Source organism: Mastigoproctus giganteus, chromosome 2 (assembly GCF_048544385.1).
Source record: "Mastigoproctus giganteus isolate SK-2022 chromosome 2, ASM4854438v1, whole genome shotgun sequence".
NCBI classification, from domain to species: domain Eukaryota; kingdom Metazoa; phylum Arthropoda; class Arachnida; order Uropygi; family Thelyphonidae; genus Mastigoproctus; species Mastigoproctus giganteus.
In genome coordinates, this window is record NC_143576.1 from 159,031,466 (window position 1) to 159,050,658 (window position 19,193).

Sequence of the window (19,193 nt, forward strand, 5' to 3'; positions counted from 1 at the left end):
ATCAAAATGGATGTAAATAGACATCATTAATAAAAAACTTCTTTCAGTTGTAGTACTGGATCATGGAGACGTTGGCAAACAAAATGGTTGGTCACTGCGCATATTTTTTTAAATTGTAATTTGAGACATATTTCTTCAATAATCCGATTTATATTTCTGTTATTGGTTCATTTTTTTTTATTTTTATCGGCAATAGTCTGTAAAAAGACACTGTAGTTTAGTTTTTCTAGCATCATTCATGAAAAAAAAAAGTCTGTTCATAAAGTTTTCATCGAATTCTTTGTATTGTTGTACATCCAATATGTTTCAACAAGAGAAGCAAAAAAGAGATGAAAATTTGATAATTTCCTGACCGAAGGAGTTGATAACGATTTGCCCATACTGAATGTTATGGATTTATTGTTTATTTTTTGCGTATTCTCGGAGGGATTTCTAAACTAAATTATCCTTGTAAATCGCAGGACAGAACGAATGTGTCGCTTCATTAAGAACTCAGCTCATAACACCCTGATGGCGACAGTGGATTTCGGAGTAGAGGGTGTTGTTTCCATGCGTGTAATTTCATTACAATCGTTATTTAAATCGGGAAAGATACCAACGAGGGTTAGAGATAATACGACCACAAAAAAGATCGTAATGTGAAGGCAGAGTATGTTTATATTTAGCGTAATATAGATATAGATCCAATGTGTGGTTATTACTGGCGGTTTTAATTTGATTTAATATACAGTTGACTAATGACTTCGTCCCTAGCGTTATGATTACGTCATTGTCTCTCAAAGCTTGGAAAAGGGCTGAATTCGATTCCCTCACCGGCTGGAGTTGAGAATTACTTTTCGTTGGAATGGGAAGAACTTTTATGGACAATTTTTCACATTATGGTCGAATTAGTTTTTCTCTGTAAAGGATTGAATGTTTTTTTTTTTCTCCAGAAACCTTCTATTTTTCTTCTGGGAAAACAGTGACAATAGGCTGATGGATATGAGAGAAAGAAATGGCCCAGCGCGTAAATAATTTAATCTTTTTAGTTATATTCATTAAGCAGATTTGCCTTAAGCGTCTTCAAACCCTTCCTCTAAGATTCAAGAATCAATAGATGGCCATGGCGTCATCAGATCTTCAACACACTGAACGATACACATCCATAACAAGAAAAAATAAAGAAATAGATATAAATATAATATAAATAAAACAAACGAATATAAATAGATATATTGAGAGTCTCTAAAGGATCCAAAGACATGGTGAGATCAGCGAATGGTACCGTACCAGAAAAGACTTCAAACGTAGGCTCAGAGCTTGGCCACCAGGTACATTAAAGGTGACCAAACTGAATTTTATAAGGTTCTGAGAGGCGTTAATAAAATGAAAGAAGGCGGAATTTTCACTGTTATAAAGAATTCCAGAAGTAGGGGCCGTAAATTCAAATTAACGAGGAAGAGGTGTAGAATAGATTGTAGGAAGGTTTCTTTTAGTCAGTGAGTCGTTCATTAGTGGAACAAGTTGCCGCCACAGATAGTTGAGGCTGAAAGTTAAAGGAAATTCAGAGGTCAACAAGAGGTCGATGTCAGAAAACACGCTACTGGAATTGATGACCTTCGATCTACAGTACCATAAGCAAAATACTGTACAATACTACGTACAAGCGGTTTGATACTGCTGAAAATTGAAATGCTCTGTCATCGCTATTTTCACTTCGGCGAGGACAAAACACGACAACTGATTAAGATTTTCGATACAGAAAGGAACTAACTAATAATCTAATTTTTAGTAAAGAATTTTCGCGAAAAACATAGAATCATAGATCATAAAAATTTAAGTTTCACTTATTTGCTTATCCCACAGATGAAGATATTCATTAAATGTTCAAGTTCATTTTTCTTATCCGTTGATCTCTAGTTGATACTACCTTGAGCTATACGTTATTGGAGGGCTTCAAATGCTATTGCCAGTATTAAAATATTTAAAACAGTCCTAGTCCACAGGTTCTGATCTCTTGCCAATAATTTTATTTAAAACGCATTCTACGTTATTAGTCTGAATTTTAACTAACCTACTTAATCTAAACCCTGTCTGTGTCTGTGCTATTCTACTCTTGAGTTTAAAGGGGATAATACGCCCTAACCTTACCCACAAATAGGGTTAATACTGTTCCCCTCTTTAAAGGGCGATCAAGTTAAATCTTTCTAGTTACAAACTAGCACTGATCTCTATAACAAAATCAATGTGTATTTCTGTTCATTAATTAATGAGCGAAAATACATTTAGTTTTAAACACAAGCTGCTTTCGGCTTTTGCTAAGATGTCACTCAAACGGTATAAGATCTGGAAAATAGAAATTAGAAAGCGAAAATAGAAAGCATGTGCATATGAGTGTTGCACAGAAATTAAAGCAGGAAAGCTAGGTGTGTCTATGTGCTAAATATTGCAAAATTTCGAGGCCAAGCTTAAGGACTTTAAGGTGCCCGAATCTGAAGACTTGCCAGTATCTCAACTTTGGATTCTTAGCTCAGAATCCATTCATTCAATTTTTACCAGGCCGCTATACGATCACGGTAAGTTAACTTCTACTAATTTATACTATGAATCAACCAATAAAAGTTCGAATTTCGTCATTGACGAGGCTTTTTCACACCCATTGCTAACCACTCTCTATCTTCTCCCACTCCCTTTATCCAAGCAATAATTTGCCCTTAATGCTACATTGCTCCAGATGGTACAGTGGTCTTTTATGTGCAACATCATCAAAAGCCTTACTGAAATTCTGTATATGATATCAAAGTTATTTTTGTATCCAGTCCCTTGGTTACTGCATCACAGTATCCAATCATATTGGTCAGACAAGATCGCCTCCTCAACAAACCCATGCTGTGACTGCAGTATAATTCCGTTCCTGTCTATATGGTCCACGGAGAAATCTTCTTTTCTCCCGGAAATTCGGATTTTCCGTCACACATCAAATCGATCACAGAGCATGCGCAATTTACAGATATATTACGTGGGGTGCAATATGGCCTAAGTTGCTGATGCGCCTAAAACCTAACAGCAACAACAAACACGTACAGATCAACTGTTTAAATTTTTAGTTATGCGGGGTACAAATGGCACCAGAATATCTGGTGTTTGCAGAGTGTAAATGGTCCTGAAAAAAACTCTAAAATTTTCTGCAAATAATTTTTAATTATTTGCAGAAAACTCTTACATTACTGTACTCTGTATTAATGGCATGCACTTTAACGAAAATTTTGCCTACTGTTATATTTTTTTTTTCCACAGATAGCATAGCTTCCAGTATGTGAGACCATAGCAAGTTAGTTGAAAAAATTGCGATTTTGGCAACGACTATTTAGCGTTCGGGCAACTGAAGAGATTTTAGGGAATCCAATGGAAATAACTGCTTCAACCACTTAATAGCATTTTTTCAATGTATTGTGAGTATACTTGTTGATAAATCCACAGCGTTGCTAACACTTCAGCAATACGTTTGTACTTGGACAACATGAATCCAACGAAAAATGATATGGCTTTTTTCAGATTCATATGCTTAAGAATAAAAATTAGTTTTCGCATAAATGAGTATTTTTCACTCATTCTTAACATAAGATGTAGGAGAAGACATGTGAACAAGTGTTGTGCCGTATGTAATGTGGCCCTTAAACGTTAGTTCAACTCTGACATGTGATGATATACAAAACTTTGTACAGTGGCCAGAAACCAGTGTAGTGCTGTTTGTGTATGTTGTTTAGTTGCTTCTGGCCACTTTGCTACTAGGCAGCAGTGATCTCCAGGAAGGTTTCTTCTCATACCCGTCCACGCCACGGGGATGCGGGTCACAACTATACACGTACTATACAAAATGTATTATATCCAGCGTCCATAGGACGAAGCATAAGTCGTATGGGTGCAACTTATTTTCACGTACAGTGGTCACAGAATCCCGCATCCGCTGTAGATAGTGTTAATACCAATGGATGCCAGCCGTTTCCGTACTCAAAGCCCAAATCTTATTCCTGAAGGGACGAGCATTAAAATAAAAAAATAAGATAAAAAATTGAATAAATCCTGTCCGTAAAGTAGCATAATTAGCAATTAATTTTAATTAAAAGATAAAATAATAAATGTTAACACAATGAAGTCCAAGTAAATAAAGCTGAACCTCAAAACAGGAGGGTTTTCAAGTCAGATCGTAAAAGTAGTCTTGTTGAGGACAGAAGTAAGTTCAATAATGCACGTCGTCTGTTAAAAACCTGTGTAGCAAATTCCTGTAGAGTTGAGAAGGCATTTGGTTTTCAATATCTTTCATTTCCAGGAAAAAAATTATGTACTGTACTACACAATGTTTGTCTTAAATCTTGGTAAACTATGGAAAAGAATAAGACATGACTCCAGTCTTCAGAGGCGCCGCAGAAACAGGTATCTGGCGCATCTAAAATTGAATTTAAGAAGAACAGTCTTCAAAGAACCATGGCCAGTTAAAATGTATGATGTCAGAAGACTTGGGTTAGAACCAAGGCGGATTACTTTTTGAGGTAGTGAATTTAATATCATGTAAGAAAAGATGGAGGGTTGGTTGTTGTAGCGTTTTAGGCACATTACCAACTGAGGACATATTGCGCCGTTTATAATGTCTGAAAATTACGTGTATGCTGTGGTCGGCTTGTTGGACGAAAAACCCGAATTTCCGAGAGAAAAAAACCATGCTCCCCTCGTTTGAGATCTAAATCAGCACGTTATAAAAAGGACCTATAAAAATTCCTCGCATCTGTTACAGGATTCGAACTTGGGTCTTTTCCACCCGGTGTGGGGAGGACTGTGATTATATCAACTATGTTACCCACGAGGGCAGTAGAAGATGTAGTCATAAGAAAATGTAGGAGGAGATGTAATCAATATGAAAAAGATGCAGTGTCTTATTGACTGCAAGGTAAAAAGTAGCCATTTTTGAAATTTAACTTCTGATTCTTAACGTAAGAAGATATTATGAATTTAATAATACTTTTCAGATGGTTAACTCTATCATAGACTCTTCCCAGTTATCTTTAATAGATTCTTCAGTGTTCGCCTCAACTTATATTGAATTTTATCATCCAGTCTTCATATCTGACTCTGAATATTTTTAATGTTCGAGTCTATTTTTTTTTATGACCTTCCTATCAACAGATTTCTTCACTCAATATGTTGTATGCTAGTTTATAAATAAATAAAAAATCCAAACAAATTTCTCGGGTATTTGGATTAAGAATTTTTTTTATTTTATAATATTTATTTATTTTTTTGTGAAGTGTTTCTTTTCGTAGGAGGTGCAGCTGTCAATTCCAAATGAAAAATTTATATCAGGAGAAGGGGATGAGGCACTGGGGGAGGAATAAGGGGATGAAACCAAGGATAAGAAATACACATTCTTATGTTTCCGACTACAGACCTCTAGCAAACTGTAGAACTTACACAATATGAAAACAATGATTACGTAGCGGGGGAGATCTGTTTGTGCGGGTTTAGCAGAAATTTGTCATCTGTTTTGGTACTGCGTGTGCCGAGAACGTGGCAGGAATCGAGAAGCAGGATTAGACTTGCTGTCTTGTTTCATTCGCCTTTACCAAGAAACGTTCTTACGAACATTGGCAAGCTAAATTAGTTTTTTTTTCTCCCGTTTCTTTGCTTTTGCAGCAAAGGAAAACCTTCTTTCTTAAATTTAAAGATAGCAAAAAAGTAAGGGGGGAAGGTTTTGTTTCATCTGTCAATGAACGGCACACCACTGGAGTTTATACGATGTGTGATGAAACGTGTGTATTTTGCCTTTTTTTTTTTCTTTCTTAAGCAGTTCACGGATTCTCGTCGTTAACCCAGGGAAAAGCTGATGAACTGGGGAGAGAAAGAACAAAAATAATCAAAATCGCAGTACCGCAGGATCTGATTTTAAAAAATAAAAGCACATTGTTGTCTATCATTTTCACACGCTTCATATTTTCAACCTGTCACGAAGGCATATTTATGCCAAAAATATAAGTAACATAATTAATAAGTGTCTCATATATATTAAAATATATAGAAAAAGAACAAATACATTGGGGGAATACAGCGCGATCAAGAACACGAACATGTTCTTTATAGCTGAATATGTCACGACTAAAAGCAACTCTAATCAAAGAGAAAATCATGGTAATACCGTGCGAGATGTTTCCTCCATTATATATTCGGTACTCAATGATATACCCTACACCACACACACTGTCATATAGAGCTATCATGTTCCTCCAAGTAGGGTTCCCGCAGTATCCTTTGTTCCGGCACACGCACAACAGAGGGGGCTGAATGATGAGGGCGCGACTAATTTCTTTGAAAGCATCAGCGGATGTGAGATCCACACTGAAACCCCAGTCAACAAAAGAGCTCTGATAGGTCCATAACCTCCACCAAACAAACATGTCAGTCTGTATATGATTATTAATGGAAGAAAAGAAATAGTAACGATAGAGATGAAGGAAAGATGTGGGATGGTTGAGATTTAAGGGGAATATTGAGGAGGGAGGGAAAGAGATATTACATTGCTTGTGGTTTGCATGGCGAGCACTACTCTTCAGATTAAGTAAATGCAAAAGCCAGGGCCATTAAAGTTAAAGTAGATAAATGAATCTCTCTTTGCCCTACCGATCGGGCAGCGTCTGGCCTCGGCTGTAGTTAAAATATTACCTATTTGGGCCATTTTTATTTTTTAAATGTTACATAAGAACAATACCTTTATGTCGCCAAGGGTCACTTTCTCACAAAAGCCGCCAAAAGTCTTTTACCGGAGCGTAGAACAACAAGAGCATCCATCAGATTACTAGGTTTCGATCATGATACATCACAGAGAAATCTGAGTTACTTATAGTCCGTTATATAAATAATCAACCCAGCAACTGCACACTATCTCCAAGTAGATACCACTATTGTATGGTCGATTTCCTTATTTGATAGATGAAAAACCCGTTTCGGGGAGAAAAATCAATTTAATATTCGTCTGAAGCCTATTAACTCAGCCACGTTGTTAAAAACATCTATAAAAATTTCTCTTGTCATTGAAAGGATTCGAACTGTGGAATTTCGCATCTGGTGTGGAGTGGACGATCATTATATCCACTTGCTACCCCCGAGGGCGCCATATCTCAGGAATTAATTTTAAACCTTGATAAAAGATGACCCCTTCTGGGTATAACAAGAGTAGATCGAAAGAAAAACATAGACATAAGAAAACAACTACTGTAAATAATATAGTAAATGAAATGGAAGATTAACAGAAAAATTTGCTTAACCAGTTTCAGAGAATAAATAAAAAGACCTCCACGACAATCTTAAGCCTAACTCTGCACATTATTCGAAAGAAACAACTGCAAGACTTCACTTTTCTCATATTATTTGTTAATTTTTGAAACAAAATTTAATGCATTAAGGATATTCAGCATCTTAATTCTCACTATTCCTTTGGACACCACGTTATCGATGTCCTTTAGTGGAAAGTCCGTCCGCTTAATTTAATTTCCGAAGCTTAGTTTGCAAAGAGGAGAAAATTAGAACATCCAGTTGATCCAAATGTCTCCTTTCTTGTTAATTTAAACAGTATCAGTTCAAAAAAATATGAACTCATGTACGTTGACTGTACCATTATGTTATTTATCCTGACCACGTTAATCGTTGTAGGATATACATGAAAGATGCGCTCTTCTCATCTCTTAGGAATTTTATTTAAGCTCTTAAGTGATGCGAAGGATAATCCTGAATTATTGTCCATAACGGATTTAAACTGCGCTTCTATAAACTTATCGCTGTTTAAAATAAATAAACCGAAGGCTAATCAAGAGAAATTTGACGTGTTGAACAGAACAAGACTCTCGCCAATCTGTTTGCACGCAGGGCTTACTCTTTTCAGATAAATGCTGTTATTACTTGTATTAATTTTAAAGGAATTTCTAAGCTTATTAACGTGGTATTATCTTGGTATCGTCTTAGTATAATTTAGGATATTGAAACTTTTTCTTTTAATATTTTATAACTGTAGTTACGGTTTACAGTTTTCTGCGATTTATTTAATCAAGACTTCATCTCTGAATTTTAATCGCAAAAATTTCTACAGTTGTGTATTTTATTTCACCGAATTCTTTGAACTTATTTTGTTATACGTGTTTTTGTAATTCAAAAGGTAATGGCAATTTGTATAATACATACTGATAACTCGTTGACAAGCTCTCTTCTCAGCAATTTACTGAGAATTTCCTCAGACCACAAAAAAAAAAAAAAACGAATTACTGCACCTTAAAAATGGTTTAGTCTGAAAATGGAGATTATAATAAATATAATAGTTAATTATAATTATGTAAATTATTAAAAGATTTCTTTGAAGAGTTTATTATGTAAACGGAAATTAAAAAAAATATATACGAAAGCTAATCGTATATTTTACCCTACATGAAATCGAGCAGGAATATGAATCATTGTGGATATCTGAGCACTCCACCTGGTACAGAAACCATGATATATTTATCAGCTCAAAATCATCGCTCAAAATTGCAATTTTGAAGCGTTTTAACTCATCACAAAAGTATAATGAATTAATTTGTTTCGAAACCCCTACTTACTCAGTTATAGAACTCATTACGTCAACTATGCAAGAACGACTACTACATCATCAACACGCATATAGTCAGCGGCTTACTTAAGTGGTTGTATTTTCTAAAAGAAGAAATGTATCGGATAATTTAAGACAGCCAATGAAGACTATGGAACAACATCCAGCTTATTTCCAATGCACATCGACAGGATTAGCTTTTCTCACACCTTGGCCTAGTTAGCTCTAGTTGCTTCTTATCATTTCAGCATGGCTTAAAAGGAATACCAATGCGTGCGTGCGTCCGTCCACATGTAGCAACTTAATTTCAACAATAGGTATTCGTGAACTTTTCTATTTGGCTGTTTTAAAAATACATGTCGAACCATTTGAGGTGAAAGTGATTCTTGCACCGCTTCTATTGGAATGAGCCGCAGCCTGGAAAACAAGATGCAGGATATTTCAGAGACTGTTGGAAGTCATTGCGGTACAAGTAAATACATGGGTTGTGTTAGGGTAACTAAGAAAAAGAACAGGTGCATGTATACTTGCGTCTACATCAATGCTAGGAGTTTGGTAAATAAATTTGATGAATTTGAGGTATTGCTCAAAACATCAAAAGGCAGATATTGTTGGGATATCAGAGACGTGGTGTCACATAGATATAAGGAATGCAGAAATGGAATTTGGGGAGTGCAATGTCTACAGAAAGGATAGGAAGGGAGGAGGGGTTATGCTATTAGTTAAGAAACACATAAAATCCAAGGAAGTGAAGCCAGTCGACATCGCTGGACAGTGCAGTGTCGAGGCGAGTCAGTTTGATGTGACATAAGCATTGGGAGATCAAAATTGAGAGTAGGAGTGTGCTATAGGCCTAATGACTCTGATGAGTATAATAAGAAACTGTACGGGGAAATAGAGTGGGCCAGTAAATCAGAGAGTCTTATAATGGGAGATTTTAATTTCCCGGATATTGACTGGAATTTGTGGGTTGGTCACTCACACACTAGCTAGGCTTCTGTGAATTTATTGGATGGTTGTTTTCTACATCAGCATGTTCGGGAGGCAACTAGAGGGAGTAATACTGTTTGTTTGTTTGTTTGTTTGTTTATTTAGTTTTTAGGAGCATTAGCAACTAAGGCCATATTGCTCCGGGGATATGCGGTGGTCATTCCTTGACCTTTCCGCATCCTCCGTATTTGGTGATCACGGGCTCGAACCCTGGTCTAATCAAGAAGCGTGTGCTACGCACTACTGCTCCTGCCCACCTGGCTACGGAGGCGCCAAGAAGTAATACTCTTGATCTGATTATCAGTAGCGATTCTTCATGCATTAAGAATCTGCAGATAAAGGAACCACTAGGTGGCAGTTGATTACAATGTACTGAAGTGGGATTTACTCAAAGAGGTAACTACCATTAGGGGTAAAGGGAAGGGTTTTTGCTTTCGTAAAGGTGATTACGGTGGTCTGAGACAGTATTTAAATTAATTCTATACGGTGGGACGAACTGATGATGTTACCAAAATGGGAGGCATTCAAAGAATTAATCTTGGAAGCTACTAGGCTTTACATACCAACTAAGAAATATTGTTCAAGGTTTAGGCCTAAATGGATGTCAGATGAACTAATGAGACATATGGCAGAGAAGAAAAATGCATGGGATACTTACAAATTAACACGTGACACGGAAGCTTATGATAGATATAAGCTGGTCTGTAACCAAGTCACAAAGGAGATTAGGCAGGCAAAGGCAGATTATGAGAGATCTTTGGCAAAGGATGCAAAGAAAAACAGCAAAGAACTCTTTGCTGTTTTTGAGTTTACCAATGTAAACTCTAGAAGGAAAGGGATGAATCAGATTGTTCCACTGGATATTGATGACCCATTTCAGATTTAATAACAGTCTGAAAATTTTCACACATACTCATATCTCTGGATATTTATTTATTATATAAATAAATATCCAGTTATATACAAAGTATCATCATTAAATTTCATAAGTTATGACAGCTGTATAAAAATAATTAAGTTAAAAGTAGTTACAGAAAGTTATCAATTAAAAAAAATCAAAATCCCTGAAATATATTGCGTTCAATTTCAGGGATACAGTTACTGAACTTATTTAAATATTCGTTTCGAGGTCATTGTTTCTCCTGAATAGCAAATATGCTAGCGATCGATTACAAGTCAATTATGCGGTTACAAAACTCAAAACAAAGTGTAAAAAAGTGTAAGATAAAATAGTAGGGTTAGTTTAAAGTTACAAACTACGAGTAAATCCATTTGATTTTCATATCAATTGTTTTGATCAATCAAAACAATTGATATGAACATGCTTGTACTAAGAGAATCCTGATAAAAACACCTTTTTAAACGTAGAATTAATATGGAGTGAAATATTCTTAATATGATCTCACTGATCGTGACCTTTTTCAGCATTAAAAATTACTTCAGCAGTGTCCCCTCCCAAAAAAATCTGGCCAAAATATAAATCACAGAAAAGCAACTTTTCTACCATTCCCATATACGACCACCCCATCAGATACTCTTTCACTGTGGCTTATCATATATAAGCAGAACAAGGAAAACTGTGTCGTTGAATGATGACTTCAAATGAAGACCTCACAATACAAGTTCATGCTCGAATACGTAAACAAATGACTGTTGTATGAGAAACTTGAAAGTGGGTGGCATCCAAGAATGTTCACCGAATCGAAAGGTCTCAGGAATCTGTAATCGACACGGCTATTTCGAACCTACCCCATTTCTAACCAATGTTATACACGAAATACCCCAAAACCTGGAATAGAAAGTGCAGACTATAAATGTGGAAAATGAGAGCGAAAAAATAAGAAGCTGAATCCTCCAGGAGTACAAATACTCCCACCAACACTGGAACGTATCCATCTGTGGAAATAACTACAGAATACAATTTACCTTAATGTATATTGATATATGATACCCGTTAACTATATGTGAAATATACGCATTTGTTTTTAAACACTAGGCAGTTGAGGACAGCGCCACCTGCCAGGAGATGGGAGAATCGATTGTTGCTGTGGTAACTCAAGAGTCCGTACCAAGTGGAACGCTAATAGGACCTATTCCAATCTCCGCAAGTTCGATGGATCCCTTAGCTCTTTTGACCTGGCGATGCGTGGATCACCTTCCCTCTTCTCGCCAAGTTCTAAAGGTCAGTACGTTTTTATTTCCATTTAAAAATTGAAACCCTAATATATGAAAAAAATTCATGTATTACGGACAGAATGTAGCTGTTATTATTCACATATTTAAATGTTTATATTCCGGGTTACAAAATTTTTTCAGCGTCCCTCGTAAAATTATTCATTTTTGTTTCTCTTTTCATATTGAATTTTAATCAACAAAATTAAATGACTGGTTCATTGCGCTAATTTATATATGCAGACCACGGCATCTTATTGTTTTAAACTAAAAATTCACTAAAAATTCTATAGTCAACTGGATTTGTAAGGCTGGCTGTCATCTTTAACGAGCAATGTGTCAGCAACGCTGTGGGTGTACGATTTCAGCAAGATGCAGTTCATTTGCTACTTGCGAGGGTGTCCTCGCACGTAGCACAGTGATTATGATCACCATATTTTCACACTGTTTGGAAAAAAGGTGGGTTTGAATCCCGTAAAATAAAAGAGGAACTTTTGTGGACATTTTTCACACAGCGGCCCAGTTAGTTAGTTACTCTCGAATGACGGTAACAAAGTTTATTCCTGGAAACTCGGGTTTTTCCATCCTACAAACAGGCAGATCGAGCATTTAGGAATGAAATGATTTTCTTAATTGGTCTACGTAGTCTGACCTCCCATCTTGTACCACATACACACAACCCTCTAACAAAGATTATATCACCTAGGCGAAACGTGCTATTCTGTGGTGCCCACGTTTTCCCTTAACACACCTTGCCTCTTTATGGTCCTAAATTGAGTATCGATAACACACTTGTGAATTTTCATACTGCAAACTTCATAGCCCTTTTGGAGCCAGATAGAATATCTGTAAATGCAGCTACTGCTGTCAAAATCAGTGAACTGGAGTTCAATCACACTATTTGGACATCATTAATTTTATGTCTTTCATTTGTATAAAATACAAGCGGGGCCCAATTTTTGGAAGAATTTGAAAAGAAAGATACATAATCAGATTCATATGATGATGTTCGCATGTCTGTCAGCTTAGATCCGTGTGATCCATGTCTGCATTGTTCAAAACTAGCGAAACATTTTCGATGAGTTAAGTAACGTTTCATTCCAGAAAATTTCCTCTATTCACGATGACAGAATCGCCTCTGATCTTTTCCATGTCTTTATATATTTTCATCATTCCCATTATAATTTAGTTCATAAATTCTTATATTGTTATGCTGTGATTAAGAATTTCTTGGGCTATTTTTTCAGGTAAATCCCAGAGAAAACCCTCGAGGGTTGTCCAGAGGAATCAACTGGATGCTGCATATCCAGTCTGCTCGTAGCAGCGAAGAACAAAACCTGGAACTTGTTGCAAAGTCTGGTCAGCTGTACTACAGAGCAGTGAGAGAAATAACAGCCAACGAGGAGCTATTATCTTGGTTTGGCAAGGAATTGATGGACATTTTAAGGTTACCGATGGTGCCGTCTACCGGTGTGGAAGGAGGTAAGCTGTTTTTTGTTTTGTGTAATGAACAGTTTAGATGATCTGCTTGTGATTATGGCTATGTACTTTTGGTAAAAAAATAGTTTTACAGGTTTTATAAGTGTACTTTATATGCCTCTCATAAAGAGTTGGAGGATACACAGAATGATCCGATTGCCACATAAAAATGAAATTCAGTATTAAATATGGATCTGTTTATTTGTATTATTTTTGCGGCTAAGGCATTAAGACTATGTGGTGTTATAGTCCTCAAATTTCGGTTGATCTATTGTGATGGAAGAAGGAAACCAAATTTCTGTTGAAAAAAGCCAAGTGATTCTCTCTGAAACAGACTAACTCGGCCACGATGTAAAACAAGGACTCACAAGAATTTCTTGCCTTGTCGGGATTCTAACCCAGGCTTCTTCCGCCCAGTTTGGAAGGGTAGCGATCGTAACTGCTATACCATTCTTGTTACAGCGCATCAACATCTAAGGATATATCTTGCCAGTGTATGATTTTTTTTTTTTTTTTTTATGTAAACCCCAAACACGAGAGGTATTGGAACCTATAGTACTTAGTACCGTGCTTGGGTTGGAGGTTAAGACGAAGGAAGATACTTGTTGACATTGGACTTGAACTTCTGTAGACTAATTTTCAGGAAATACGTATGAAGGAAGGTTGTTCCAAAAAACGGCAGTTGAATGAATAAACGAAGAAGATCAAAAGTTGTTCTAAAAAAACGGCAGTTGAATGAATAAACGAAGAAGATGAAAAGTTGGTTCTGTGAGTTTGAAATTGGACAGTAAACGGATGTTGGCTGGTGGTGGCACGTGTTCGGACTGTTTTGAAAGAGAGAGCGGGAATTATAGAAGCCAATTCAGAAGAACAGTGCCCATGGAAATATCTGTATTTCCATGGGCACTTTGCACAACATTGTGCAAAGGCCAAAATTCATGCTGCATTATTAGCTAAAAGACCAGAGCTGGCTGGAATCAAAAACTAATTCTGAAGGGCTATTCTTTACTTCAACTTAACCATCATCCCATGAAGTATTTGACAATTACATAAAAAAATTGGTTTCAAAGCTCAGCCTCATCATACGCCTTTTATTCTGGAATCGGATAAGAGCATTACCAACAATCTGTTCACTACATTCCTGCCTCCGCCTACTGGACTCCTTTGTCGATAACGACCCCCGATGAGCGATGATGGATCATCGATCTCCTGAAATTTGCTATCGATCTACTTTATAGAAAATGTCCTCGGCTTTACAGATCCCATGTCCCAATCACTCATTTCTTCTTTGAGATGGCTGCACCGACCCTCACCACGACCGTCTGACTCTGAGCCAGGATTCAATGTGATAAGACACCGCCATCATGCAACGATGTATGACAAACGGTCCAATGGAAGAAACCAAAATCATTCCTCCTTCTTCCCTCAATGAGGATAGGTTAGTGACAACATACATCTTGTTGTTTCGCAGTCAGAACGGCCTTCTACTGCCACATAAACTGCCTTAAGTTATCAATAGAACTTGATCCATCAAAACTGTGTATCAACTTTTAGCAATCACATGTATATCGTTTAAGCCCTCTGTCTCTAAATCAAAAATATTTTCTCGAACGCTAGATTTGATAGAAAAATATTAATGCCATATTAGCGTTTAGCTATAAAATGTATAGGTATAACATGATTTATTATGAGAAAAAAAAGGTTAAATTCGTTGGCTAGTATCATTATTATTTTTTTTTTATCATTAATTCATCAGAGCGGGCCTGGGTTGTAAGTGGATCTTCAAACGTTGGGTGCTGGGACCACTCTTGTTTTTGATTTTCTTCAATGAGATCGACGAGACAATAAAGGACATGGTGTTGAAAATTTGCAGATGATATGAAGACCGGAAGGGTAATTAATGGTCAGAGAAATGGCACTTATGCGCTAGCTCTGCCATTACACATTTTGGAAATAACCCGAGAATAACTTTTTCACTAATATGAGGAAAGAGACTTGGGTGTCTTGATATAAGGAGACATAAAAGTTGGCACCTAGTACAAACAGGTAGTCAGGGAAGACGTGCGTGGCATTGATGCACTATCTTTGCATTTAGGAGTAGAGAGGTTATACACTGTGCTGCCACTTTATTAGGTACACCAACCTAGTAGCGTGTTGAGCCTACTTTAGCCTTCAAAACAGCCTGAATTCATCCAGGCATGGATTGAACAAGATGCTGAAAATGCTGTGCAGGAATGGAGTACCATGCAGACATGAGTGTGTCACGCAGTTCCTTCAGATTCGACGGAGGTGTAGGCCTGCATCGAACAGCCCTTTCCAGCTCATCCCAAAGATGTTCAATAGGATTGAGATCCGTGGAATGAGCGGGCCACTGCAGCAAAGAAAAGTCATTGCCATGTTCCTGGAACCATTCCATAGTGATTCGGGCTTTGTACACCGGCGCATTATCCTGCTGGAAGTAACCATCTGACTGAGGATAAACTGTCAACATGAACGGATGCACTTGGTCAGCAATGATGTTTAGGTACGATGTGGCATTCAGACGTGAATCTATGGTTATCAATGGATCCAACGTGTGTCAATAAAACATTCCCCACACCATAACACAGTAGTCGTCAGATATGACGGGTTCATGGATTCATGTTGTTTTCGCCAAATTCTGAGCCTTCCATCAACATGATGCACCAGGAACTTCGACTCGTCAGACCAAGCAACTGTTTTCCAATCCTCGATAGTCCAGTGCTGGTATTGCTGTGCCCACAGGAGGCGTGCTCTCTTGTTCTTCATTGATAACTAAGGTATGCGATGTGGCCGTCGGCTGTTGGAGCCCATTCGCGACAAAGTGCAACTAGTCGTCCGTTGCGATATTTTGTTCTGCGCACCAAGGTTGTATTCTGAGGTAATGTGCGGCATTGTGGTCCGTCTGTTTGCTTGCACAATTCTAGCCATCATCCTCCTCCTCTGACCTCTCTCTCTCTCTCTCTCTCTCATCAACAAGCGATTTTCTTCCACAGGAGTGCCGTGAGAGGATGTTTTCTGTTCGTTGCACCATTCTCGATACACCCTTGAAACTGTGGTGCGCGAATAGTTCAGGAGAACTGCCGTTTCAGAGATGCTTTGTATATCACATCTTGCACCTACTACCATGCCACGTTCGAAGCCCGTTAGATCACTCCTTTCCCCCATTCTTTGTACGCTACGGTTTGCACGCTTAACTGATACTATAAAGGTTGTTCTGCTGCATTTATATCCACACCTGTGGTCATGTGACTTGCAAGGTTATGGGACAAACCATTTATGTATACAGCAGGGGTGTACCTAATAAAGTGGCAGCACAGTGCAGCTCCTTTATACAAATAAAATTTTGGTTCACATTTCGATTACTGTGTTCAGGTCTGGAAGTTGTATCTAAAGAAAGAAAGATAGTAGTAGTGGCATGTGATGCAAAAAAGCAAGTGTATGAGCTTATGCAGCATCAGCCAAATATAAAAAATAAATAAAAAATCACACCAGTTCCTCCTTAAATTTATTTAACCTATCAACTTTCACAACGACAGATGGGAGTTTGTTCCAGCAATTAACCACCCGCTGGCTAAAAGCAAATTTCCGCACATCTATTCTACATCTGTCTTTTCTTAATTTGAATTTATGCCCCCTTAGGTTCGTAATCTGAACAAGTGGAAGGATCCCATCAGAATTCAGCGTGTTCAACCCATTCAAGGCGTAATACACCTCAATCAGATCACCACGCAGGTGCCTAGTCTCCAGCCACTGCAATTTGCAGAACTGAAGCCTCTCTTGGTAAGAGGATCCCTTCTCTGTACACGCTCAAGCAAATCTACATCCATCCTAAAATGAGTCCTCCAGACCTGAACGCAGTACTCAAGGCGTTGCCTGACCATTGCCTTATACAGAAGCACAATCACCTCCTTTTCCCTACTAGAAAAATTCCTATATATCATTAACAAAACCCCATGACCTGCCCTGGCAGCATTGCTCAGAAAACTTCATATCTGACTGCACAATTACTCCCAGGTCTTTTTCATTTTCTACCACCTTAAGTGTAGTACCACGCAGTTGGTACGTTTCTCTGGGGTTACTTCTACCCATATGCAGTACTTTGCATTTGTCAAGGTTAGACTTCAGTTGCCACTTCTTAGCCCATCCTCCCACACTGCCATTAACAACCCTACCAACCTTTGTATCATCTGCAAACTTCAACACTACTCCTGATATACCTTCATCAATATCATTGATAAATATATAAAACAACAGAGGACTTAACACCGAACCTTGTGGGACCCCACTAATAACATTAGTCCAAGAAGAGCAGCACACATTGATTACCACACACGGTCTTCTCCCACTCAACCATCCTTTTATCCATTGTAGCAACTTACCCTTAATACCATTCTGCTCCAATTTGTACAATAGTCTTCCATGCGCAACAGTGTCAAAAGCTTTCCTGAAATCCAAATATATGATATCAAAATTATTTTTTGCATCCAGTTCCTTTGTAACCACATCAAAATATCCTATCAAATTTGTTAGACAAGACTTTCCCTTAACAAACCCATGCTGTTTCTGAATTATTGCTGCAGTCTTGTCTAGATGATCCTGCAATGCATCTTTAACCAGTGCCTCCATTAATTTCCCTGGAACAGAAGTTAAACTAACTGGTGTGTAATTACTCGTTACCCTTTGTGAATTTGTGATACATTTGCATATCTCCAGTCCGTGGGAACCTCCCCTGAGTCCAAGGATGCTCTCATAGTTATGACTAAGGGTTTGCTTAGTTGCTTTGCCGCCTCCTTTAATATAACTGGATAGATCCCATCCACCCCAGGTGCCTTTCTTATGTTTAACTTCAAAAATTTCTTCTCCACTTTGCTCTCAGTTATTACAAAATCATTAAGCACCCTGCCACAATTTGATAATCTTCTGCCATTTTCAAATCTTAATAACTCCTCATGTGTGAATGTAGATGCAAAATATTCATTTAGTTTGTTAGCTACCTGAGCAGGATCCTCAACAGTCGAACCATCAATATCAAGTGGACCAATCAGATTCATCCCCTTCCTTTTAGAGTCTATATAAGTAAAGAAATCCTTGCTGTTTTTCTTAGCATCTTTTGCCAAATATGTCTCATAATCCGCCTTCGCCTGCCTAACCTCCTTTGTGACTTGATTACAGGCTAGATTATATCTGCCATAGGCTTCTGAGTCGCTTGATAATTTATAATCATCCCATGCATTTTTCTTCTCTGTCACGAGTCTCATTAGTTCATTTAACAACCATTTATTTAGGCCTAAACCTTGAACAATATTTCTTAATAGATATGAAACTTTTAGTAGCATCCACGATTAATTCTTTGAATGCTTCCCATTTTGAATTTGCAGTTGGTAACATCATCAGTTGGTCCCACTGTACAGAATTTAAAAACTGTCTGAGACCACTGTAGTCACCTTTACGGAAGCAAAAATCCTTTCCTTTACCCCTGATGGTAATCATATCTTTAAGTAAATCCCACATCAGTACACTGTGATCACTGCCACCTAGTGGTTCCTTTATCTACAAATTCTTAATACACGAATGATCACTGCTGATAACCAGATCAAGAGTATTACTTTCTCTGGTTGCCTCTCGAACATGCTGTTGCAGAAAACAATCATCCAATAAATCTACACAAGCCTTGCTAGTGTGTGAGTGACCAACCCACAGGTTCCAGTCAATATCTGGGAAGTTAAAATCCCCCATAATAAGACATTCAGATTTAGTAGACCACTCTATTTCTCTGTACAATTGTTCATTGTACTCATTCGGCCTATAACACTCTTATTTTTGCTCTCGCAGTGCTTATGTCACACCAAACTGGCTCAACAGTGCACTGTTCATCTATATCAACTGGATGCACTTCTTTTGATTTTATGTTTTTCTTAATTAACAGCAT

The 19,193-nt window shown here is 37.6% G+C and overlaps 1 protein-coding gene across 1 annotated transcript in view; it reads left to right on the forward strand.

Moving 5' to 3' along the window:
• The window catches only part of LOC150089697 (zinc finger protein 488-like), a 64,872-nt gene that overhangs the window by 41,156 nt on the left and 4,523 nt on the right, over positions 1 to 19,193 (forward strand). Inside the window, exons 2-3 of the mRNA XM_090368741.1 lie at positions 11,589 to 11,774; positions 13,012 to 13,246. Of these exons, the coding sequence (XP_090224867.1) occupies positions 11,619 to 11,774; positions 13,012 to 13,246 (391 nt within the window). The 5' untranslated portion in view covers positions 11,589 to 11,618. The remainder of the gene's footprint in view (positions 1 to 11,588; positions 11,775 to 13,011; positions 13,247 to 19,193) is intronic.